This window comes from Mixophyes fleayi, chromosome 5 (assembly GCF_038048845.1).
Source record: "Mixophyes fleayi isolate aMixFle1 chromosome 5, aMixFle1.hap1, whole genome shotgun sequence".
In the NCBI taxonomy this organism is placed as follows: domain Eukaryota; kingdom Metazoa; phylum Chordata; class Amphibia; order Anura; family Limnodynastidae; genus Mixophyes; species Mixophyes fleayi.
The window spans coordinates 206,252,114-206,278,089 of record NC_134406.1 but is presented as its reverse complement, the minus strand read 5'-3'; the positions used below and the strand labels follow the sequence as shown (position 1 = coordinate 206,278,089).

General features: G+C 38.1%; 1 protein-coding gene across 3 annotated transcripts in view; it reads left to right on the top strand.

Annotated features, from left to right (window-relative positions):
• Positions 1-25,976, top strand: part of ARHGAP28 (Rho GTPase activating protein 28) — a 155,966-nt gene that overhangs the window by 114,934 nt on the left and 15,056 nt on the right. For all 3 annotated transcript variants that reach the window (XM_075213329.1, XM_075213326.1, XM_075213328.1), the window contains 10 exons: positions 352-548; positions 3,246-3,463; positions 9,762-9,849; positions 10,422-10,570; positions 15,142-15,307; positions 15,393-15,484; positions 16,992-17,069; positions 18,918-19,080; positions 23,407-23,489; positions 25,162-25,359. In XM_075213329.1, coding sequence (XP_075069430.1) covers positions 380-548; positions 3,246-3,463; positions 9,762-9,849; positions 10,422-10,570; positions 15,142-15,307; positions 15,393-15,484; positions 16,992-17,069; positions 18,918-19,080; positions 23,407-23,489; positions 25,162-25,359 — 1,404 coding nt within the window. In that variant the 5' untranslated portion in view covers positions 352-379. The remainder of the gene's footprint in view (positions 1-351; positions 549-3,245; positions 3,464-9,761; positions 9,850-10,421; positions 10,571-15,141; positions 15,308-15,392; positions 15,485-16,991; positions 17,070-18,917; positions 19,081-23,406; positions 23,490-25,161; positions 25,360-25,976) is intronic.

Genomic DNA, 25,976 nt, shown 5'->3' with positions numbered 1-25,976 from the left:
CATCAACATCATCATCAACATTTATTTATATAGCACCAGCATATTACATAGCGCTTTACAATTGAGATCAAACGCACAGTAATAAAACAATACCGGGTAATACAGACAGACAGAGAGGTCAGAGGGCCCTGCACACAGGCTTACAATCTATAGGGCAATTTGAGCTTGATTTATCAGGATAAGTGCTACATATTGCATATTAGTCCCACCAATATGTGGCATATTATATATTGGTCCACTATATTATTTATTTTCTATGATTCAGTGTAACTAGGTTCAAAGGAATCGTTCACAAGTAACAATGTTGTTATCACCGTGTTAATTTTTGTCATTTGTAATTTTGTCTTCTAGAAAAAGTCACTCTCGAAGAATCAACAGGATGCTTTCAAATGAATCTTTACACTCCCCTGTGTTCAATCGTTCCATCTCAGAAATCTCCATGGACAATTCATCAATGGAGGATTTCTGGTGTGAACTTAAAAACATCAAAGAGAACAGTGAGAATGGGTCAGATGACAGCCTGTTAGTGGATGTGAAACCAGTGGATGGTAAGTGACAAAGGATGTTAGTGTATTGTCAGCAGAATATGTTAATTGTCTTACTACAAAAACATTACAGGATAATAAACTGTAGTCATGCGGGTGTATCATGAGATTATTCTGACAATATTGTATAATGTGTGTCATTAGAGAATTGCAGGAGTTATTTAAAAGCATTTTTAATCCACCTTAATTGTAAAGATTAAACTGAAATACATACTTGATATAAAAATAACATAACTTTGCAAAGACTACATTTCACATTTAATAAAGATCACATTTGTTAACTAACTTAATACCATGATTTTTTCACAATGTCCCCCTTGACACATATTTTTGTTTGTGTGACCGATGCACCTAATGCAGTGTTTGGAATTTACTTTATACATTTTATGGTCTGCATATTTTATCAAGTTTCAGAAACCACTGTCTGTCACTTGTATCCAAAGCTGTATATAGCCTGAATGCATGATGACAGTGTTTAGCATTGCTGCATTGTGGAGCTGGGGCTTTTAGTTCAATTCAGACCACGGTGCTGTAGGTTGCATGTTTGGCAGGTTTATTGGGTTCTGACTAACTTACCACAAGTTGGGCAGCACGGTGGCTAAGTATTTAGCACTTCTGCCTCACAACGCTGGGTTCATGAGTTCAATTACCGACCATGCCCTTATCTGTGTGGAGTTTGTATGTTCTCCCTGTGTTTGCGTGGGTTTCCTCCGGGTGCTCCGGTTTCCTCCCACACTCCAAAAACATACTAGTAGGTTAATTGGCTGCTATCAAAATTGACCCTAGTTTCTCTCTCTGTCTGTGTGTGTGTGTGTGTGTGTGTATGTTAGGGAATTTAGACTGTAAGCTCCAGTGGGGCAGGGACTGATGTGAGTGAATTCTCTGTACAGCGCTGCAAAATCAGTGACGCTATATAAATAAATGGTGATGATGATGATGAAGTGTGTAAATGTGGTAGGAAATTAGATTTTAAGAACTGGGGCAGGGACTGGTGTGTTTAAATAAACTTACTGCTGTTGAATATGTTGGCACTATATAAATAAAAGATAATAATAAGTATAACACCATCACATTAGATCATGTTTCCTTCATTATTATTGTGTCTATGTACAGTCATGGCCAAAAGTTTTGAGAATGACACAAGAATTGGTTTTCACAAAGTTTGCTGCTTCAGTGTTTTTAGACCTTTTTGTCAGATGTTGCTATGGTATACTGAAGTAAAGTTACAAACATTTCATAAGTGTCAAAACCTTTTATTGACAAATACATTAAGTTTATGCAAAAAGTCAATATTTGAAGTGTTGACCCTTCTTTTTGAAAAACTCTACCTTGACATGCTGTCAATCAACTTCTGGGCCACATACTGACGGATGGCCGCTCATTCTTGCCTAATCAATGCTTGGAATTTGTCAGAATTTGTGGGGTAGTTTTTGTTCACCTGCCTCTTGAGGATTGACCACAAGTTCTCAATGGGACTAAGGTTTGGGGAGTTTCCTGACCATGGAACCAGAATTTCAATGTTTTGATCCCCCAGCCACTTAGTTATCACTTTTGCCTTATGGCAAAGTGCTCCATCATGCTGGAAAGGCATTGTTCGTCACCAAACTGTTCTCGGATGTTGGGAGAAGTTGCTCTTGGAGGATGGTAATGCTCACCTTTCCTTCTCCGAACAAGCCTTTTTCCAGATGCCCCAAACAATCTGAAAGGGGATTCATCAAAGAAAATGACTTTACCCCAGTCCTCAGCAGTCCAATACATGTACCTTTTGCAGAATATCAGTCTGTCCCTGATGTTTTTCCAGGAGACGCCAGGCCATCCTCCTTCGCCTCACTGTGCATGCAGATGTACTTACACCTGCCTGCTGCCACTCCTGAGCAAGCTCTGCACTGGTGGCTCTTGATCCCGCAGCTGAATCAACTTTAGGAGACGGTCCTGGCATTTGCTGGACTTTCTTGGGTGCCCTGAAGCCTTCATCACAACTATTGAACCTCTCTCCTTGAAAATCCGATAAATGGTTGATTTAGGTGCAATCTTACTAGCAGCAATATCCTTGCCTGTGAAGCCCTTTTTGTGCAAAGGAATGATGACTGCTTGTGTTTCCTTGCAAGTAACCATGGTTAACAGAGGAAGAACAATGATTTCAAGCAGCAGCCTCTTTTTAAAGCTTCCAGTTTGTTATTCTAACTCAATCAGCATGACAGAGTGATCTCCAGCCTTGTCCTCGTCAACACTCTCACTTGTGTTAACGAGAGAATCACTGACTTGATGTCAGCTGGTCCTTTTGTGGCAGGGCTGAAATGCAGTGGAAATGTTGTTTTTAGGTTAAAGTTCATTGTCATGGTTTTGACATTAATTACAATTCATCTGATCACTTTTCATAACATTCTGGAGTATATGCAAATTGCCATCATAAAAACTGAGGCAGCAGAAAAATAATATTTGTGTCATTCTCAAACCTTTTGGCCATGACTGTACACATATATATAGAAAGAAGCAGTGAGAGATAATGACTTTTTACCAGTATTCAATAACATTTAGGCGCAACATAAACTGTATCAAAAATTTGTAAAAAGTTGTATGTAGCCTCTACTTAGAAATGTAGGAGCGTCAGTATATACAGGATGTACATTTACAACAGTATTGAAGCATCTTATCCATGCTTAATAAGTCTACTAGTGTAAGGATTATTTTGTTTTGCAGAGGGAGAGATGGAGGCAGAATGGCTACAAGAGGTGGGCTTGTCCACATTAATTTCTGGCACTCAGGAACACGATGGGCAGGCTTTGTTGTCTACACTGACCAGAACTCAAGCAGCTGCTGTACAAAAAAGATATAACACTTACACTCAGACCATGAGAAAAAAGAACAAACATTCCGTGAGAGATGTACGAGACATCTTTGGAATACATGAATCTACAGTAAGTATGAAGAGTGGATTAGAAGCAAATTACATTGATAACAGATAGAAGAGCGAGGACCTCTCATAATGTAATACAGATTAAAATAGGTAATAATAGAATTATCCATGTAGGTGTATCTTTACAAAATATGGGGCTTGCTTGACTGTAAAGCATAGCATGTATATATTACCAAGATGTTGGTGTTTGGATAGTGAAGGAGTTCATGAGTTAGTGGTTTATGTCTCTTCAATCATGGACTGTATTTAACGACTCAATTTAGTAATGGCAGATAAAAGTCCATCCAAACAGTCCTTGGTTGACAGTTTCCATGTCCATAGTGTGCATGCACTGAATGGCTCCACACTCTGTTGGATTCTGGTGCTGGTAAAAACCTCCAGGTCTCAGACAACACACACAATCAGGGCCGGATTAAGGGAATGGAGGCCCCTGGGCTAAGGGGGCCTCCATTCCCCCGTGAGGGCCCCCCCCGTGATCCGAGCTGGGGGCGCCCCCGCCCCCGACCGATCAATACTGCTGCTGAGCACTTTCAAGGGCCCCCTGGATGCCATAGGCCCCTGGGCTGTAGCCCAGTTAGCCCTATGATTAATCCGGCCCTGCACACAATGCACAATTCATATTGATGCTTCTGGCATATCACTTGGCCAGTGAATATATCACCTTTTCACACTAGAAAAAAATAAACCACCTGTATTATTGAGTTAAGTAAGGTACCAGATATAAGTAATTTATGCATACTTAACTAAATATGTGTAGAATGCTGTTATCTTTACAATTTGGCACTTCTCACTTTTGATAGTGTAAATGCACAACTTGTGAGATTAGGTAGCTCCAATGTAGCATAAATGCTCTGAACATGCTGTAAATTGGTTGATTTTTTTTCTATAGGGGCAGGAGCAGTAATGTTACAACAAGCTAACTGCCACACTCTGCTTTCACGTTAAGCTTTTTGTCCTGTATCAGGTCCACTTAGCATGTGTCTTAAAGATGTCATATATTGCTTCCTCTGTCTGACAGTGCATTTTATCTTCATGCTTTATACATACAAATGTCAATTTTGGAGTTTAGTTATCTTTGAAATTGTGTTTATGAAAAAGGAAATGATAAAGTACCAAAATAAATTTGAAATTGGCCCTTCTACTGCTGTCTAGCTTTGATATAAATGCTTGGGCCTACAACATATGCAGATTTAGTATCCAGATATGGTTTGCAGTGCTAGGTCTATCCCTCTTATGGCAGGAAAGCAGTGATAATATGATGTAAAGGTATCTCTCTGAGGCTGGAATTTTCTATATCTTATACATTTGACCTGAAAATAGAGAATACTTGTTCAGTACTGACTGTACTTTTTGATACACCTTTAATCATAGGCATAGCTAGGAAGGTTGTCACTGAACCTCTAACCCTTTTGCTTTTAAAATGATGTGTTTTTCATCTTTATTTGTGAGAGCACTTTCTAGAAATAATCAATTGAATTATGTCTGAAATAACAATGAATGTTTTCATCACACAGTCTTAATGTATACAGACATATATAATTAGATTTACAAAGTGCAATTTGAAACTAGAATTTGTCATAAAATATCTGTCTCTTTACTGCAAAGTTTGTTGCAGCTGTTGCCCCTTTCCGTAGCCAGGGCTCAAGGTGCTGCTACATCATACTTGCCTACTCTCCCGGAATTCCTGGGAGGCTTCCGAATTTCGGGGAGTCCTCCCGGACTCCCGGAAAAGTAGGCAAGCCTGCCAGTTTCGCTGAGATTCACGGCATTGAATGGCAGGGGCGGTGCTAAATTGCATCATTAAGCCCCTCCCCCACTATTTAGTACTGTGAATTTCAGCATTCTATAGTGGGGGCGGGGCTATGGTGACGCAGCGACATCACCACACTCTCTCCTGCCCCCTGTCACATGACTTCTCCCCCAGGATCTCCCTGGGGAGACGTTTTGAAAGTTGGCATGGATGTGCTACATACAGACATTTTTCTCAGAGCTCTGCCAGTTCTGTAATACAGAACCATCAATTTAATTTTGTTAATCAACTTTAAAAGGTGGTGGAGAGGGAGATGGGGAGTGGGAGGACAGTCACAAGCCACAATCTCTTGCCCTGGTTTGGCCTGTGAGAGGAACAGAGGAACCCTGGGAAAAATGGCAGCATGGAGTGGCTAGGAGCAGGGCCTGGCTGACAAATTTTAGCCCAAGGGCCGAGACTCTGCTCTGGCAAGTCTCCCGCATGCCGCAATTGCGGGGCTAAAATGATGTGATTAGCGGTGAATCGCGTCATTTTGGCCCCGCCCCCCAACACAAAACGGCATATGTGTTGTGGGGGCGGGGTCAAAATTATGCGATTGGCCGCCCCGCCCCCTCCTTCCTGGACACGCCCCTCTCCCGGATACAACTTGCCAAAAGTAGGTAAGTATGATGTACTTTGTGTTTGATCAATCCCATCACTCCATTATATATCACTGAATGCTTCAGGCAGTGTTAAAATTGTCACAAAAGGGAACGTCTGTTTGCGGGAGGCTTAAATGCGGTTACTTTTCTCTTTGAAACAAATTATTAAGATGGCGTTTTCCCTATGTTTATGGATAAGAAGTAGCTATTTAGAAGAATAAAACATGTGATGCTATTGTTTAAAATGAGTAATAGCTTCAAATAAAGAGGCCTTTACTTTCCCTAGAAATGTGTGGACACTACAAAATCAAATAGTCCAATAATCCCATGATACAAGAAAAACAAATTACAAATGTAATGTTATATTGTTCTGTTTGCAAATAGAGCAATCCACATAAGGGATACAGGGGCGTTGATTTAATCACATACATGATGGTATCATCAGCTATATATATGTGTGATATAGAGCACAGAAAAAAAACGTGAATATCTTATTGTAATTCCATGATCCAATTTTATATGGAAAGGTGTAAACATCGACCTATTTATTACCGTAGGAATCAATGAACTCTGTTTGCTTTTGTTCTGAGCACAGGCAGCAAAACACATATGTCAATAACTGTATACTAAAACCAGGAAGAAAAAAGCAAAACCACCAGAATTATACCCAGTGACAGCATCATCCAGTTCAGCAGTCTCTTTATGTTCCATACTGTTGACAATTCACCTGGCAGACAAAGATTTTCACAAGAAATGTTCACTGAGCCAATTGTTTTGGTTTTGCTTTTGAATCTGGATTAACTTCATGTTTTGGTTTTGGCAAAACCGCCCTTGTGTGTTTTGGTTTTGATTTTGGATCCCTATTTTTTTCCTAAAATCCCTAATTATTTTTTTATCTAAAATCACATAATTTGGATCTTTTTTTTGTTCCTACATTATTATTAACCTCAATAACATTAATTTCCAGTCATTTCCAGTCAATTTTTGTCAAGTGACAAGAACACTGCTACCCCTCCTGTTTCTGTATGATCAATGGCACTGGAGACTGGAGAGTGACAAGAACACTGCTACCCCTGTCTCTGTGTCAGCAATGGCGCTAGATCTCCTGGGGAGGGAGGTACTTATGGAATCCAAAACTCGCCAGATCAGACAACGCAACCATGACGTTTTGCCTCGATTCAGATCCGAGGACGGCCAAAAGTACCGGGCCGGCTCGCGAGCCTACTCGGATCCCCTAAGTCCGGGTGGGCTCGGTTTTCAGAAACCGCCGTGGCTCCTAAGACTCGGCCTCCAAGGAGACACGTAGTTTAGTCGGAGAAGCAACATTACATTGGACACACTGGGCGAGTTGCGCCACTTGCCAATATCTTTTAAAGTTGGGGACAGCAAGACCGCCTCCCTGAGAGGGTTGTTGGAAAATTTAGAGACGGAATCTGGAGCAGTTTTTGGACCAGATAAATGTGGAGGTAGTGTGCTGAATATATTTAAAGTTTTGTGGGGGAATGCGGAAAGGGAGGGCTTGGAAGAGATAAAGGAGTCTAGGGAGAATAGTAATTTTAATTGCATTTATGCGGCCATCCCAAGAGATATGGTGTGCACACTAGGAAAGCAGGTCCGCCTTTAGGGTGGATAGAAGACGGGGTAATTTGCTTTGTATAGCCTGTGGTAGTAAACTCCAAAGTATTGCAATTTATGCAGACGCCACAAGAAAGGAAATTGAGATTCTAGGGTTGATTTGACAGAAGAAGGAAGATAAAAGTACAAGACTTTCATCATTTGTGTGTTAACCTTGTATTCAGATAAAGAGCCATAAATCTCACTGTTCCTCAGTAGAGCTTGGAGTGAAGTTTGTGGGTAGGTAACTGTAAGAAGGTTGTCAGCGGCATACAATGCATTTTGGGGGTAAATGTATCAAGCTGAGAGTTTTCCAGCGGGTTTGAAAAGTGGAGATGTTGCCTATAGCAACCAATCAGATTCTAGATGTCATTTTGTAGAATGTACTAAATAAATGATAGCTAAAATCTGATTGGTTTTTCAAACCCGCAGGAAAACTCTCAACTTGATACATTTACCCCTTGGTATTTAGAATTGTCAGACTTAATAGCGAAGACATCCTTAGCACTACTACTACTACTACCACTACTGTACTAGGGTCTCAATGACTAGAGAAAAAATAAACGGAGACAATGGGCAGCCCTGTCTCGTGCCATTAGTGACAATAAATGGGTTGGAGACCACACCATTTGCCTGAACGGCACCAAATGTAAAGTGATACAAAGCTGAGACCCCAGAGCAGTTTTCTAGAGAAATCAATGTGTGAGGGGGTGCGAAAGAGAAAAGAGAAAGAGCGAGGAGATCCAATTGAACACCTTCTCCTCCTCCAACACTAATGCAGAGGAAGGGAACTTATGCTTATTAATAGAGTCAATGAAGGCATTGGTACATATAATTTTGTCAGAGGCCTGATGGCCAGTGACAACACCAACTTGGATGGATTGATGAAAGGAAAAGGACGTTTAGTCGGGTAGCTAGAGTTTTTACAAAGATTTTTAAATCAACATTTCGTCTGTAAGTAATTATCAATGAGTTTGTTGTGAGAGGCCGGGGGAAAAAGGCAGATTGTATGTTTCCTCTTTTTGCACTCGACAATATTTTAAATTTACAGAGGTATATGTATCATAAGGTATCCGTGCTTCTTCTTTAATTGTGACCCTGCTGCTGATTTAGTGTGTGTTATACACACAACAAGTGATAAAGTCAAAAAGTAACAGCACATGGGGCACAGTATGGTGAAATGTGACTAAATATTAAAAACTATGCACACAGTATATAAACAATATTAAAAATACAAAAAATTATATTGTTTTAGTAATTTAAAAAATATATTAGGTTTTATCTTGTTTTTATTTTGTTCTGTACATATGTTTTATAGGCCTTTCTACATTTTGTGCTTGTCAATTTATTGTCTAGCATGCAACAAATTTTATCTAGAAAACTTGATTTTGTTGTCAGGTCTAATTGCAAATGTGTACATTATACCTGAAAATTGGGACGCATTAGGCCACACCCCAAATTCCCATAATACTTCTGTTTCTGGCATGTCCACTGTGAGGACTGTGCATCCAGGTGGGTTTGTTCAAAATCACTTAATTTTTGCAATCATACAGTGGTTTATTCAACAGATGGCAAAACAGGCAGAGTAATTCCTTAGAAGCATAGAATAGGCATGTGAAAGAAGCGCAGTTCCTAGTCACTACACAATATATAGTTAAAGACCCCCAAAAACACAGTTTATATAACACAGATTATTCCCATGGTCATGAAGCTAATGGGAAGTGTATTAGTACAGTAACATGCTGGTGATTGGTGGTAATATGACCAGCTAACCCTGGAATGTCCTGCCCCCTATTGATTGGTGACCATTGGTTCTCTGGGAGAGGGTGGCTAGGAGTCTGGGTCAGAGTGCTATAATGCCATGTCTTTGTTGACTAGAGGACAAAAGTGGATAATATAGACTTTGCTTACTCTCCTTGTTTAGCCCAGACCCCTTGTCCTGTCCTATCTTTGATTAACTCTTCCACCTAGCGACATTTAAGAATAAATCCTTCTAACACACAGTAACCTAAAATACGCAGGAAATATAATCGCATATTTTAGCACATGCATGTGAACAAAAAGCACAATAAACTCACACAGCCTGATGAGAGCAGTTCAGTAGGCAGAAAGAGGCATTGGAATGCAATTGTTCTTATATCTTATATTCTCAAGTCCAAGTTCACAATGTAGGAAATATGGGATCCTCAGGCCATACCTCCTTTGAATGTACTGTTGGGTGGTATGCATTTAAAATCAACCAGTTTTCCAGTATTTTGGTACATTTAAAATAAATTATATTTCCTTCATTGCAGCCAACATTTGAACCCTTACCAGTGGCCCCTCATCCATCAAATGGAGTTCAAATGCCCATGAAAAAGCCCATTTGGAAACCTGTTACTTGTAAGTTGGATTTAGCAAACAGTGTTGTAGTAAATCGCAAAAGTCTAATTTTGAACTTGAAATTGACTAAGCTACAGGAGATAAACAGCACATAGAGAATTGCACATGACTGTCAGTGTAAGTGTAAACTGATATTATAATCAAACAGTACTGACATTAGAAGTTGATGATGTTGAGGATATAACTGCACAAAATTGTGTAATGGTAATATGATAATATATTATTGTTATTATTATTAATATTATTATTATTATTTATATAGATGCACCATGTATAGGAAATTTTGTACTGGATGTTTGCCGAGGACACTGGTATCATTTTCAATGTTTTCATTTTGTCACCTTGAAAAGGTCACAATATATGTCCTTTTTATATGAATGCAGAGTGAATAACAAATTCCCCATGATAATACAAACCATAGCAACGCGACAGAAAGCCAGACAGCAGGATATTATATAATATCTATTTTGTTTCCACCTAGCCCTGTTTATTATGTTAGAGATAAGTGTTATAAGTATGCTTCATCATTTTGACAATAACAAGGAGGATATATATTTTCTTTTATATTTTAGCTAACAGCTGTGCATTAGAAAAAATCAACCAATCAGTTGCAGAAGAACTATCTTTTGAACTATCTTTCTCAGAGACTATTGTTATTGATGATAAAGAAAAAGAGAGGCAGAAGAAACAAAGAATGAAAAGGGAAGACTGTGTTTTGCCTGTAAGTGCAAATGGAAAAAATATATGAATAATAATCTGGAGCATTTCAATGTTATCCATTCTCAGGTAAACTATTGCTTGTGGTATGAAAATGTGATGAAACAAATCTGCTGCAGCATAAATTGCTGGCAACAGGAAATGTTAAATGGCATTATGTCACGAACACGCTCCCAGCTGCCGTGACTTTGGGGTGTTCACTGTATGAGGTCACACACGATTTCAGCCCGCAGTCTCTCTCTACCTATCATACAGGTTATAGCTCTACGGAATTGGCCCCAAACACAGCGCTCTCACACCCCCAGACACTTCAGGTTTGCCACCACCCATTGGATACGGACAATAGGACCCCAATATAATGTTCACGCAGGCTTCTAGCTATTCACAGACTAGCAAGACCCACACCAGCACGCACAGGGTTAACTCTTCACACCTCCAGACTGTTACACAAATGTAAATGCAAGCACACACAGTTTGTTTATCAAATGTATCAACAAATCACACACTGGCATTCCAAGGGTTAACTTGGTCGAGCAATCTGCCCCTTCTAAATAGGCTAATGGATTTGTTAAAGTATCAAGGATGCAACTAATTAAATTATAGATGTAATATACAAAAATGCAGGGCATACAGATAAAAAAATAATGAATAACAATTAATACATTGACATAACAAGCAAAGCAGTTTAAAGTAAAAAGGGTTACATTCAGAATAGCACTTACTTGGGTTGCATAATCTGCGCCATGGGGAATTGGCTAGGAAGATGGACAGCTTATCAATGTAACTTGATTTCCCCAAAAAGTCTGACCCCTTGCCCCTTCAAAACACAGGTTTTTAAGCAAACTCAAATGGGATGATTTTCACAGGGGCAGTGTTTAATGCTAATAGGGAGCCAGGGATGTCTCCTGGGTGTCACTGTACTTTGCTCACAAATATTCCCAAAGTCTTGACCTGTGGGTAATTCTTCACAGATATATCCCAGAGAAATACCTCCCCCTTCAATAAACCGGTCATAATCTCCCTCATAATTAAATACCAAACATGATGGAATTATGACAATGTGACACACCTTTTCCAAAGATATGTGATTTTAGCTGTTCACGGATACCACCCATACCTGTCATTTACAATCCTGGGGTGATTTCTGCTCCTCAGTATGGCATTTTCCTTTGAAGGTCATATTTCTATATACCTGAATAGGCTTTCACATGCTGCCTACCAGGCTCTCAGCTGTGATCGGCCCCACACAGTCTATTCAAGTGTCCAAAACTATGGACACTTGCTGGGAGCTCTTTAAAGCTGCCCCCAGGTGACCCTTCTATCTTCTCACACTGGGATGTGCAAAGCCATCAAACACATTTACATCAGACTCTCTGTCTTTAAATTTTATACTTTAAACGTATCAATGGATTCATTTGATATAACCTATTTACACTGCAGTTATGAACTATCCCTTATAAATTACTGCAAGCTCTCTATTCTCACGACATATTACTATCAGGAAACATTTTCTATAAGGTTTCCCCCCACCAGGGACTGTAACATGCAGCTATTTCCCCAGGGCATTAATTGTGTTAACCATCTTTAAGTCATTCTCATGGTGGTGTGAGCAGAAGGACCAATCAAAAGTACTGGTTTTTAACACCTCCCGGTTTCCTGCCATTTAGCAAATGTTTCTTAGGTGGTAGTTCAGACATGAAAGTAAAAGTAAAACAATAGAATTATCAGGATTCCCAATATAAGACCACAGAGAGAGCGTAGTGAACGAAGTGGATTTTATTAAACATCGGTTACACAGGTTTCAGGATGCAATACGTTAGGGTATGGCAGAAATAGCAAGAGAACTCAGTAAACAACAGATGCAGAATGCGATGGTCTGCAGGACTTTACCACGAAGTAGTGGAGATGACATACAATGTGCAATGTTGTGCGGAGCAAAGCACTGAAGGTAACAGACACAGGATGCGATGGACTGCTGGATAGATAGCGAACAGAAGCATCGGTGGGCAGGAGGTGGAGACTGCTTGTAACAATCTGGAACTGGTTAGTCCTCTGTAACACTGGAGAGCTGAAAACAGCTATTGGTGGTAATACTCTGCAGCAGGATGATACTGAACACTGGAAAGCTGAAAGCAGGTGGTAATACTCTGCAGCAGTATGATACTGAACCCTGGAGAGCTGAAAGCAGGTGGAAATACTCTGCAGCGGGATAATGCTGAAACACTGCAGAGCTGCAAGCAGGTATAGAGTCACAGACAAGCCGATTCTGAAATCACAGAAAGAGGTGCAAAAACGGAGGGATGAGCACAGGTCAATACCAGAAGAATAATCAGGATAGCACACAGGAAAAGCAACACAGGTAAAGGCAACAGATGATGACAAAGACTGCTGGGACAAGCAGGCTTCTATAGGCCACAGGCAGATGTTAAGCATTCTGGAATAATGAGCCAGCTCTGGCAGGTAAGAGAGCAATCTAAGTACCACAGTTGCCCCTTTGGTGGAACAGTGGTACTACAGGCAGGATATAGATATATATATAGATAGATAGATATATATATATATATATATATATATATATATATATATATATATATGCATATATATATATATATGCATATATACAGGGGTCCAACATAGTTCCTGGCAGACAAGAATTCACTCTCCTGTAATACGTATAATATATATTTTTTTCTGTTTTAGTTTCGGTTTAACAGATTACACTCTAGTAACCATCTCTAGCAACTGGTCACATTTTCATTCCTAAACCATCAGTTGTAGATTGTTTTTTAAGCGATGTTGTTCCTCTGTGTTCAGCTTATTACTTCCTTTTTCTGTCTGATATTTGTTGAGGACTAAAAATATTTGAAGTATGAAAATATGAATATAAAGTGTATCATCCAATATGTATAATATGTTGTTGCAATTAACTTTGAAGATAAGTACTAGTCAACACCCTTTCTTTTTATCTTTTGTTTTGTTGGGAAAGTATAAGCACAACTGAATTTGTGTCTGCATAAAGAGTAAAGAAACATATTATAACAATGATCTAATGACTAATTATGGTCATTTATTTCTTAGCTGTGTTTTTCACAAAAGTAAGAAACGCCCATTCTGCTCAATGCATCATATGTGTTCAGTAAACAGGCCCCTCCACTTATTTTGTCGATGAGCTATGAAAGTGGCCCATTACTACTGAATAAATCACTTCATGCAATTTATATAAACACCATGGCCCCTATTTATGTTCCCTTGCATTTTTTGCACAATAGATTTTCAATCCTCATTGCATAGATAAGGATTCAACTATCAACATATTTATTAAAAATCTTCCAACAGAAACAGCAGTCACGAGAAATTGCTGTTGCTGTGAAGTCAAAACTTACCTTTTCACTGTGTCTTCTCTTCTGATGAAGATTGCAATCCTCTGTGTCCTCCATCTCACTCCAGTGCGCATGTGCTGACTGAAAAGCTTGGGTATAGTGAAACAGGGCCATGCACAGAAGCCTGAACCTTCATAGCTAATGCAAATTAATTGAAATATCAGAAAATGACTAGTTTTAAAGGGACAATCAATCCTAAACTAGTTGAGTTTAGTCATTGACTGAAAACTGTGGAGTGTGTTATAAATGGAGACAGCACACAATTACCCTTTACTTTGTAACAAACTTATTTTAACATTTAGCTCCATGAGATGAGTTGAACACAAATATTTATATTATAATCTAGTAACTTGAAGTAATAAAATGTTACTTTGAAAGTATTGCTGGGCAAATCCAGTACTTTAACACAGTTGTATCAAGCAGCCCTGCAACATATTGGACAGCTTATTGGAAGTTAACTTTAATGTAGCCCATAAGCTGGATGCATACATTAGGCAGCAGATCTTGAGCTGAATCGTTCAATGGTTCATTTTGGCCATAGATAAGATTTGATTGTTTGGCAGTTAAGCTTGTCTAGTGATTTAGTGGGTAGGTCCCAGCAGTGTGGTCAGGTAATAGCCACACACATAGTGATTGCCATCATTGTCTGATAGCATTTTCAGCCAATAATGCTGAAAAGTCATATGAATTATAGATGTTCTCAGCCATCAGCAGCTCACGGATCAGTTTGGGCTAAATCTGCTGTATTAGCTGAAGAAATTGTGTGTTTTGACAGCTGTAGTGTTGAAGAAAGGCATAAAGTTGTAGGGAATTAAAAAAAACTTCACAGTGATCTTAAAATAACATAAAAATAAAATTTAAGTAAAAAATAAACTACAATGTTTTGAGGGGAGTTAGCTGTAATATGTTTTTTTCTCCTTGCATATCAGACAATGGGTAAGACAACTGTGTTAAGCATACAATTAACCAGACAGTTCTTCCTACATTCTGTAATGATATTTCTTGATAAACCATCCTACATCTTTAGCCATTGACTTTAATCCACAAATATCCATTTATCACTTGCACATTTATGAACAGATAACTTATATAGAGAGTTCTAAAGCAAGTTCTTTTTATTTTTTTCGTTCAGTTTTATTTTAAAAGCTATTAGTAAGCTTTCAGTAAAATTGCTTGTTCTGTCATTATCTTTTAGAAGTTCATTGTATGGAAAAGCAGGTTTGGGCTTACTGAAGTTGAAGATTTATCTCTTGAAGACATGAAGAAAATAAGATATCTCTCCCTAATCGAATTAACAGCTTTTTTTGATGCTTTGGGGATTGAATTAAAGAGGAACAGAGTAATACGAGTCAAAGGAAGAGGTATAATCTAAGGTTCTGACAGTTGTTTGATGCATTATGTAAAGTTGCAAAATTGCAATGATTTAGCTTTGTGTCTTTTCTTTAGAAACTGGCCTTTTTGGAGTTCCTTTGACAACATTATTGGAATACGATCAAAAGAAAGTACCTGGCACAAAAGTCCCCTTGATCTTTCAAAAAGTAAGTATAAAAATACTGAATAATATTTCAGCACTAATAGCATGACAATATTTTTCTAATGCTAACAAAATTGTTATGTGCATCATATAATAGCTATAGTATTTCCAACCCTTTTGCATAAACATTATGTTTATATTGCCCATAAATGTGTCCGAATAAAACAAATAAAAGTTGTAGCATGCAGAATACTATGAATGTTTTAGAATTTACTGTTTTATTTTTAATACACCTAGTCTGATCGCTTTGCTTCATTACAATTTTAATCATGGGTTGATATCGTACAATGATCTCTCAGAAAGCTACAATTAAGGAGAATGTACCCCGTGTTTGCCAGGTAATTATGCTAGATTGTTGGTCAGTAAGTGTGAAATATATTCTTAGAACTTTAAGGGGAAACTGCAAACTGAAAAAGTGTAACATGGCAACGCAAACACTCTTTTGAGATGTCACATTCTCACTTTTACACCAATTCATTGGTTTACGGATGAGGGCATGATTTGCCGGCCAAATTGCGGCATTTGCAGGGGTGTAAAATGGAAGAAGAAGTGTGGATTAAGACCGTGCATCTTGTAAAATTAGGAGTATTTTCATACATAAAGAAATGTTGCATGATGTGAAATGAAATTATTGAGTGAGTTCAAGGGAAAATAAATGTTGTCTCATGGTGGAGATTGTGTTTATTTTTCTAAAGTGTTAATAAACTTAGAGGCATAATTTATGAAAATGCAGTTTCTTGTTTTGTGATGTCATGTGCCTATTTCTGGGCATTTGTGTCCATATTGATGGGTATGAGCAGAGAGCAGCTCAATAGCTCAGGATGTAATGCAAGGTTTTATTTAGTGGGACAAGATGTTCTAATAGACTTCATTGGGTGCTGTTATGTCCTCAGATCCTTTTTGGACATGGAAAACAGCTACAATTTTGCATGTTCTATAAGGTGGCGCCAATCAGGTGGCAAACAATATTTTTAGTGGGACACCTTTTGTGCTATTTTAGTACATTTTATATGGAAAAGTGTATTTATATGAGTACATAAACATACATCATTAAAACAGAACAATGTAGAAACGTAACATCCCCTAATGCTCATAAGTTATTTGAAACATAAGTAGATATCCAAGAAGCAAGATTTTAGGAGAAAAGAAAAGATGTAATTAATTAAGTCCAGACAGGATAGTAAGCAGAATATTGAAATGGTTCTCCAGCTGATCACTGATTACTGCCAGTGTTAGACTCACAGACATCTCTGCTCTTCACCACTTATCACAGGACTGTAAGTTTAGTACCAGCAAAGAGGAGCAATGTGCGACGGCAGTAAGTGCCGCATTTTAGTAAAAGTCACTTATGTTCCAAATGTATACGGGATATGATACAAAAAGTGTACATTGTTTTCAAAAGGGAAGGTATTCAGAGATAGAAAAGTGTTCATCTCAAGACTTCGCATCATTTTATCTTATGTTTAACACTAAACTATTGTAACACCTAATATCTACTGTTTATTGTTTAGTTATTGCAACGACTTGAGGAGACAGGTTTGGAAACAGAAGGAATACTGCGGGTACCAGGTTCTGCCTCTCGGGTTAAGGTAATCATTAATTTCCTTCACACTGATGATCTGCAGTGTGCCACATTTATTTGTTTCTATCACCAAGGTGTATGTAACATAAAAACAGGGGAGGGCCCATACTTGTCTCACCGGATACGACGGAGATGGGGCCCAGAGGTGAGGAGTGCCTGGCGATGACAGTCTGTTATGCTGTTTCCCTGCTCTGCTCTTCTGAGCATGCACTGGAGTTTGCACATGTGCAGTGAAATCCCATCAGAGGGCCTATAGGAGGGATGTATTGCTGCCCCCCCCTTCCCCAAATTATATTAATACCCAGTTGTTTTATTATGTTTGTTGTCTAAAGCACTGTGGTATATGTGGGTATTATATAAATACATGTTAATAAAGTAAGTAAGAACATGGGGGCCATTTATGAAAACTCATGCACAATGAAAGTATGGTGTTCCTCAAAGCATCAGATTCTAGTTCACATTTTTCTAGTACAGTTTGAAAAATGAAGCAATTGTCTGATTGGTTGCTAAGGGCAACACCACCTTTTTCTGTTTACTTTATTATATGTCCCCAACAGTTGTGAAATCAGTTGATGATATTATGGTCAGTGTTGTGTTTTTTTCCTCCATAAAGTGTTGGCGAAGGTTTTTAGCTGGCTGTGTAATTTGACTATTTTGCACATATGGGCAGATGTGGGAGTTATGTGCTACACGTGTAGAGTTGTTTGAAATGTTTCTGGCTTTCGTTCATAATGTGACATTAATTCACCAGGATGAAAGCCATCACAAGGATGAATTACACAGAAAATTATACACTTCTTTTTAACATATACAGATTGAAAAAAAAATGATTTGGGTTGTTTGGAATTTGTATCAGTTCCAAAATTGTTGGCTGAGTGAAACATATGGTCCCAATTACAAAGACCCATTACTGCTTATTTAGTGTAATCTATTGTTTGTTTTTGAGAAATAAAATTGAATTCCTATAGATCGCCCTGTATATATATACTTTCGGTATAAATTAGACTTCAGACACATGGACACCAGATTGCAGCTCAAATTATTGATCATTATGGCTATTAGTAGGGTCGTACACACGGCCACATGAGGCATTCAGGGTAAATGCTCATTGGAGCAGAGGTGCAGCTTGCGGACTTTTTTCTGTCTCTGCACCATTGAGCATTCACCCAGCATTGTAGCTTGCCATAATCATAGGAATACATTATCCTTTTCTAAAGTTCTGTTTGAACTGTATTCTGTTCCATTTAATGGCAGCTGAATTGGACACAGGTCATGTGCAGGTGTAAGGCTGGACCCCTCTACACATATGCATCCTAAGAAGAGGATATGGGGATAAATTTGCACTTTACCACTTTAATGCATAAAATGTGATAGGTCTGTGTTAGTTCACGTGTGCCCGCTATGGCTTGATTGTAGATAATCATCATGCTAACATAGAAGCATTCTTAAAATGATCGTTCATGTATACTCAACAAGTGAACAGCAAGTGTAGTGAACCATATGTTTAACTGTTGTGCACAGTGTGGGACCCAGGATATGAGGACTATATGGGGCTTTTATCAACAACTGATTTCCTACAAATTAAAGGTGCAGCATGTGAGGTTCTACAACAATATTAAGTGATCTGCGTCTCCACCCCCCACATTACCAACCAACCAGTGTAGAACAGTGTGAGGTAGAAGACAAAAGAGTAGGTGTAGGAGCCGTTTGGAATAAAGTTTCAGAAATGGAACAGATATCTTTCTAAAGCCAATATAGAAATTATTTTATTTTAATTTACTTACATTATTAAATGAACAAAGGACACATTAATATTGACCTCGTATTGAAAATGTATGTGCTCTCACTTGTGCAGAGCTTGCGTGAGGAGCTGGAATCCAAATTTTATGATAACACTTTTGACTGGAAAAAGGTTCGAAGCAACGATGCTGCTGGTCTTCTAAAGATGTTCATAAGAGAGTTGCCTTCACCTTTGTTTACAATGGAATATCTTCCTGCTTTTATCGCCCTAGTGGAAAGTAAGTATTCTAATACGGGTTCACGTTGCTTTATTTGATATACATGACACTGGTGGCAAATAGTAATATGCATTTCAATATCTCCCTTAAATTGTATATACGAAGATTCTAAAGTCTACTGGTTTCTGGGGAGATACGCATGCATGCTTGTGCAGCCAGCACAACCTGAACGGCTGTAAAATTAGAGATGATTGATTTGCTTGGCAAACAATATGTTAATACATATGTAAAACAAATAGTGTCCTGGACTATCAAGTGTTCAGGAAATGATCAGTATGTATGAACATCCCTTTCTCCATAGACATCAATGAGCTCTATTTTAGCAACTGTTCAAACTGCACATATGGAGCTGAATGTTTATCTGCCCTCAAATAAGAAATTTTACCAAATACTTTTACCTGTGCATTTTGTAAATTCACTACGCACAGAGCTGCAGTATGCTTGACTGACACTCTGGAGTTGGAAATCAATTCCACAATTATTTGCATGCAACAATTCGCATATAACTCTGGTATAGGGAATCCCTGGAAAGGTCTTAAATATTCAACACATACTGTACATACTTTCCAGGCTACAGATATATGTTGATGAGTTGCATTTGGTGAATGATAAAGCATACTTTCAGTTTGTCAGAGAACTGTAAGTCTACAAATTATACAATGTATAGGACATTTATAACACAATAGCATACATTGCATGTCCTTTACTATCAGGGGCATTGATTGTTCAGCAAATTATTTGCATACACAGTAATTAAGAATTGGGAATATTATAATGAAGTCAGTAATTGAAATATACAGTAAATCTTATTATTGCAGTTATAGGTAGCATAAAAAAATAGCGCAGCATTTACAACGGACAGCTTGCTTGTGGCTGACACATAATCTTGGGCATTGCAGTTTTCATACATAGTAACATAGTAACATAGTTGATGAGGTTAAAAAAAGACACCAATCCATCAAGTTCAACCTATTTTGGATCTCCTGCGATCCCTCTCTTTAAAATTGATCCAGATGAAGCAGCCGCCAATCTGTTTCAATCAGGTAAAATCCCTCCTAACCCAATATTGCAGTCCTATTTCTCCCTGAGTCCACTACTGTCCTTCATTATAAATAACGGCTGTAACCCTGGATACCCTTTTCAGGTAAAAATTTGTCTAACCCTCTCTTAAATGTATCAATTGAATCTGTTTCGCAACCTTCCCTGGCAGTGAAGTCCATATCTTGACTGCCTTTACTGTAAAGAACCCCTTCCTTTGCTGGTTGTTAAACTTCCTCTCCTCTAATCTTAGGGGGTGACCACACGTCCTGTGTATGGTCCTTGGGGTAAAAAAATTCCCATGAAAGTTCTCTGTATTGATCGTTAATGTATTTGTTCATAGTAATCATATCCCCTCTTAGACTCTTCTTTTCTAAAGTAAACATGCCAAAACTAATTAGCCTTTTTACATAACTTAATGACTCCATACCCTTTATTAAATTTGTCGCCCTTCTCTGAACCCTTTCTAGTTTAAAAATTTATTTTTTATAGTTTGCTGCCCAGAACTGTACTCCATATTCAAAATGAGTTCTTAGCAACAATTTATATAGTGGCAAAATTACACTGTCTTCTCTTGCATCCATGCCCCTTTTCAGCTACTGATTGACATTGAGCACTATTGCAAAGTCTACTGTCTACGAGCACTCCCAAATTCTTTTCCATTACAGATTCCCCTAATTTTATCCTATTTAATCTATAGATTGCGTGCTGGTTATGAACCCTAAGTGCATAACCTTACATATATATTTGTTAAACTTCATCTTCCATGTGGCCGGCAAAACGTCCAGTTTATTCAAAATCCCTCTGCAAAGAAGATACATCTTTCTCTGGTTTTATTATTTTGCAAAGTTTGGTATCATCTGCAAAAATGCTCTCTAAACCATCACCAAGGTCATTAATAAATACATTAAAAGGAGTGGCCCTAGCCTGGAACCTTGAGGTACTCCACTTAAATCTTTTGACCAGTTAGAAAAAGTTCCATCTATCAACAACTCTCTGTTCCCTATTCTCAAACCAGTTTTTGACCCAAGTACAAATGTTGTTTCCTAGACCCAGTTCCCTTAGTTTGTAAACCACCCTCTTGTGTGGCACTGTATCAAAGGCCTTTGAAAAATCTTAGTAGACCACATATTCTGTACTACAATGTTGTAAGTTCCCACTCACTTCCTTGTAGAAGCTAATTAGATTAGTTTTACATATCTCTCACAAATTCATGCTGATTCCCACTAATAATCTTAATTCACACTAAATAATCCTGAATACCATCCTTTAATATACCTTCCAATAGTTTCCCCACTATTGATGTTAGGCTGACAGGTCTAAATATCCTTTGTTGAGGTCCCATTCCCTTTAAAAAAAAAATGCCACCACATCTGCTATGCACCAATCCCTTGGTACTGAGCCAGATGAAATTGAATCTATAAAAATTGAGAAAAGCGGTCTAGCTATTTCTGAGATTAGCTCCATAAGAACCCTTGGGTGTATGCCATCTGGACCTGGAGCTTTATTTATCTTAATTTTATTTAGTCGTGTTTGCCCAGAATAAGAGCCTTGCACCTACTACAGGCTATGCTTACAATGTATAGCCCTGTGCTCAGCAAGAAAGCCTCATGCTCATCATTCCCATGCCAACAATACACAGCACAACAGCCTCACACCCACCACTCCTATCTCCAACATATAAGATGTTTGCCTAGCATAACAACCTCATGCCCGGCAGGTGTTATATCACCATGTACAGTAGTGTGTGTACCCCATATAGCCCCCACAGTCATTTTTGTACCTTATGCTGCCCAACACAGTCATTTTCCTAGCATGAAATTCTCTGTGACCATGATAACAGTCTCATGCCCTTCTTATGTCTGCCATATACAGTGTATGGCCAGCAGCTAACATAACAGCCTTATGCTAAGTCCTGATTAACCTTATGCCCACTCCAACTTTATGAATAGCATATACTGACAAATACAGTCCCATTCCAACTATACACTGCCTTGTGTGCAACTTTGTGGCCTTCTGTCCCCTTAAATCATGTGCTGGCCATTCACTGCCCTGCTTTAAGTATAACATACCTCCTAGAGTCCTATGTCCACCATACACTACCCGGTACCTACTCTTCCCTGCATTCATATTCACTATATGCCCTGTGCCTAGAACCATATCAATCAATAATAATACAACAAACCTCTTCCTGCCCTAACTTTTTTGGTGGTGGATAATGGTCACTCGCTATTGGCAGGGATGAGACTTCCCTGTTAGTGTGGAGAGCCTATGACTTGGAAACCCCATGATTTCAAGCGATGAAGCCACAGAAGTTTCTATTTGCTAAACAGTGATAGTGGTTTCAATGATCTGAGAGTTAAAAAGATTTGTGGGAGTGAAACTGAGTGATCAGTTGGACAACACGGGTCTAAGCATGAGCAAAATACTGTTATGTTCCTTCAACACCACGTGACCATTTGACATACGTTTATTGAATCTCAAATCCCAGTATTCAATATATATCTTTATTTAAAGTGTATAGAGCATAAAGAGATATACAGGCTGCAGTTAATATACAATAGTGAAGAAAAGTGTTGGTCCATATTAGAATCAAATTTTACTAATGGTAATAGCATTGAAGTTTATGATTCGCCTACAGACAGTGTAGGCTGTCATTGTGTCAGATTAAACCATTTCCATCAGAACGCAGCCTATCTATTCACTGGGAAACACTACTGATATATGAGGCACATTCTAAAGCATGACCTACTCGTGAAAATACAATCACGAGACACTGAAAAATACACCAGAATACACCAGTGTCTCACATCTTAATCAGTTTGCTAAGAACTAGTGAATTAATTGCCTCAGTGGTGTTATTAGTTCCTAGTGATTTAATAGTCTGCATTCTCATAATTGGTTCAACCTATAAAATGGCAACCTTCATTATGCCTAGGCAACAGGTAACATTTAACTTCAGAAAGATTACAATGTGGAGAAATTGTTTAAAGTTCTTCAATGCGACTGTGGTTTTGTAGATATTGTTGCATCTTGGGCACTGTAAATATCTTTATAGATCAATCATATATTAATTTTGTCCATTGTGCCAATACTTTTTTGTAGATAACAAGTAATTTATGTCAGTGAGTGATGTTGAAGACAGAATTATGACAGGGTAATCTTTCAACTCTGAGATGTTTTATAAAACAAATCCTCATGAGAACATAGCAAGCCTTCTCTCAGCAACTAATCAAATTGCCGACCTTCATATAAGAATTCTTGTTTGAGTTATTTTCATTTCTTTAGAAATCTCCAAGATAAAATTGCAGCTGCAAGCTCTTCATCTATTAATCATGCTTCTGCCAGATGCCAACAGAGATATTGCCAAGGTAAATGATATTAGAGACAGTAGCATAAGATTTCTGTGTGCATTTCCTTCCAGGACTTTCCTTGAATTCATTTTACATACTTATTTTAAATTTATGTATTGTTTTCCCAAAAATAATATCCAGATATATCATTTAGCAGCACATGACAGTAAATCCATGGGGCAAGTAAACTAAATTAAGCTAAGTAAGGCTGACACACACATTTTAGTTTAATAAAGATTTCAGGATGAAATGTTAGTCCTTCTAGCAGTTATTAGTTTAATGAGGATGATGATGGCAATGTGATAGATACTCTGGAGTGGGTGGATTGTACTTTTCATTATGTATTCAATGCATGTTCTGTTCCCTTCTTTCCTGTTCTTGTGAAGTGTTAATTCAGCCATGTCAATGACCATTGTTGAGAAGTTTTGTCTGAATGAGTGTCACATTTCCAAAATCTAGAGTCAGTTCCTGGCAGTTCAATCATAGATGTATACACAGTCTGTATGAAACAGGGAGGATGTATAAACTTTGATTCATATGAAGGTGTATTTGACAAGAGCCTAATAGGATGTTAGGGAACCAAAAATTAAACCATCTTTTTAACTCTCAGGGCTAGATTTACTAAACTGTGGGTTTGGAAAAGTGGAGATGTTGCCTATAGCAACCAATCATATTCTAGCTGTCATTTTGTAGAATGCACTAAATAAATGAAAGCTAGAATCTGATTGGTTGCTATAGGCAACATCTCCACTTTTTCAAACCCGCAGTTTAGTAAATATACCACTCGGTCTGTAACTTCCTGCTAGACTCCATTCTGCAGCTGACATTACGGCACTGCCCCTAACTAACATTTTCACCTCTTAGACACCTTAGACACCTCAGTAGACTCTTTTGGGAGGTCACTACCTCCCACAAGAGCTGTTTTAGCCCTGCTTACTGCAACACTGGTGACACATGGAAATATCAGGATGTAAAAGTTGTTAAGAAATATTTACTCTGACATCAGTCAAATGTTCCTTAAAAATGGCAAATTATAAAGAATCTGGAGTAATTTTTTTTTAAAAAAAAGTCAAAAGTAGTGAAAGATTTTAGTGTATTGGGCAACAGCCCAAGATCTGTGATTGTATGGGTCTTTTACCTGTCCCAGGATGCACAGTGGCATACCTCGCAATATTGCAAATTGTTAAAGAAGAACAGTAAAGATTTGGTATAGAACAATGTACATTGTCTTATTGGTAGACATATATATCACTATAGATTAATGAATAAGAATTAACATAACAGGATCATTTTCTATATAGATGCGTTGCATAGGGAGATGTTGCTAACTCTCTTTGGTTACTCCACCCCCACTCAGCTGTTTTGGGTTTTTAAGGGAAATAACTTGGAATGATTGTGGTTGTTGGAAAGCTCGACACTAAATGACAAGAGGGTAAGTTTCACTTCCATATAAGTAAAGTATAAGTCCTGTGGAGACTTGCCCAGACATGTAAATACTTTTATTTAAAGCTACAGGCTACTGACTGCAGCAATCACATGTAATACTGTCCTGTGCTCAGCTTAATAACCTAGAACAAGTGGTTGAATTTTGGAGGATTTTTGCTTTTTGTAACTATCAAATGCTGTCTTTTATGCTCTTCAATAAATATTAGGTATCCTAAATATGTGTTTTCTCTTTTGTCTATGTTAGGCATTATTGCATTTTCTTAAAAAGGTTGTGTCAAATGAAGAGAAAAACAAAATGAGTTTGTGGAATGTATCTATGATTCTTGCACCAAATCTATTTATTTGCAAAGGCAAAAGTGCCAACCAGGAAGAAATGAAGGCAGCAGCCTCCACTGCACATATTGTTCGTCTTTTAATTAGGTACCAGGACATTTTATGGACGGTGAGAAAACATTTACATATTAATGTTATATAAAGACATGTTCATTGGAAAGTTTTGCTTGTTAAAGCAAATTATTATTATTTATTCTCCATTGTTGCCCTGCATATTTGCACAATTTAGTGCCACTTTTAATAAGTGTATGTGTCTCTTAAATTAATACATTTAAAGTATGGGGATAGGATGACGTTACTTGAACCCAGAAGCATTCCAAGCCAAGCCAAGAAATTATTTAATACCAAATATGACACCAAGTGATGACAATAACCCTTTTCTGTTCAAATTGTACAGTAGTGTAATATGTACTTTGTAGGCTATATGTGGGCAGGATTCACATATACCACATTGTGTGTATTATATGTCTGCAATGAATATCAAAATGTGAGTGGTATTTAACATAAAGTAAGCTTCAGGGACAGACTGGGATTGAAAAGCAGCCTTGACATACAAAGCATACCTGACCAAGTCTAATGATGTCACAATGGGCACTTTTACTCATTGAGGTTCTGTTGGTACCACTGCTGACCTAGTACATCAGTGTTAGTTAAATTCAGCTGTACAGTGGCTACAGCTGAACTAGAGAGGGTTACTGAGGCTAAGCAGCCATTTTTAAAAATACA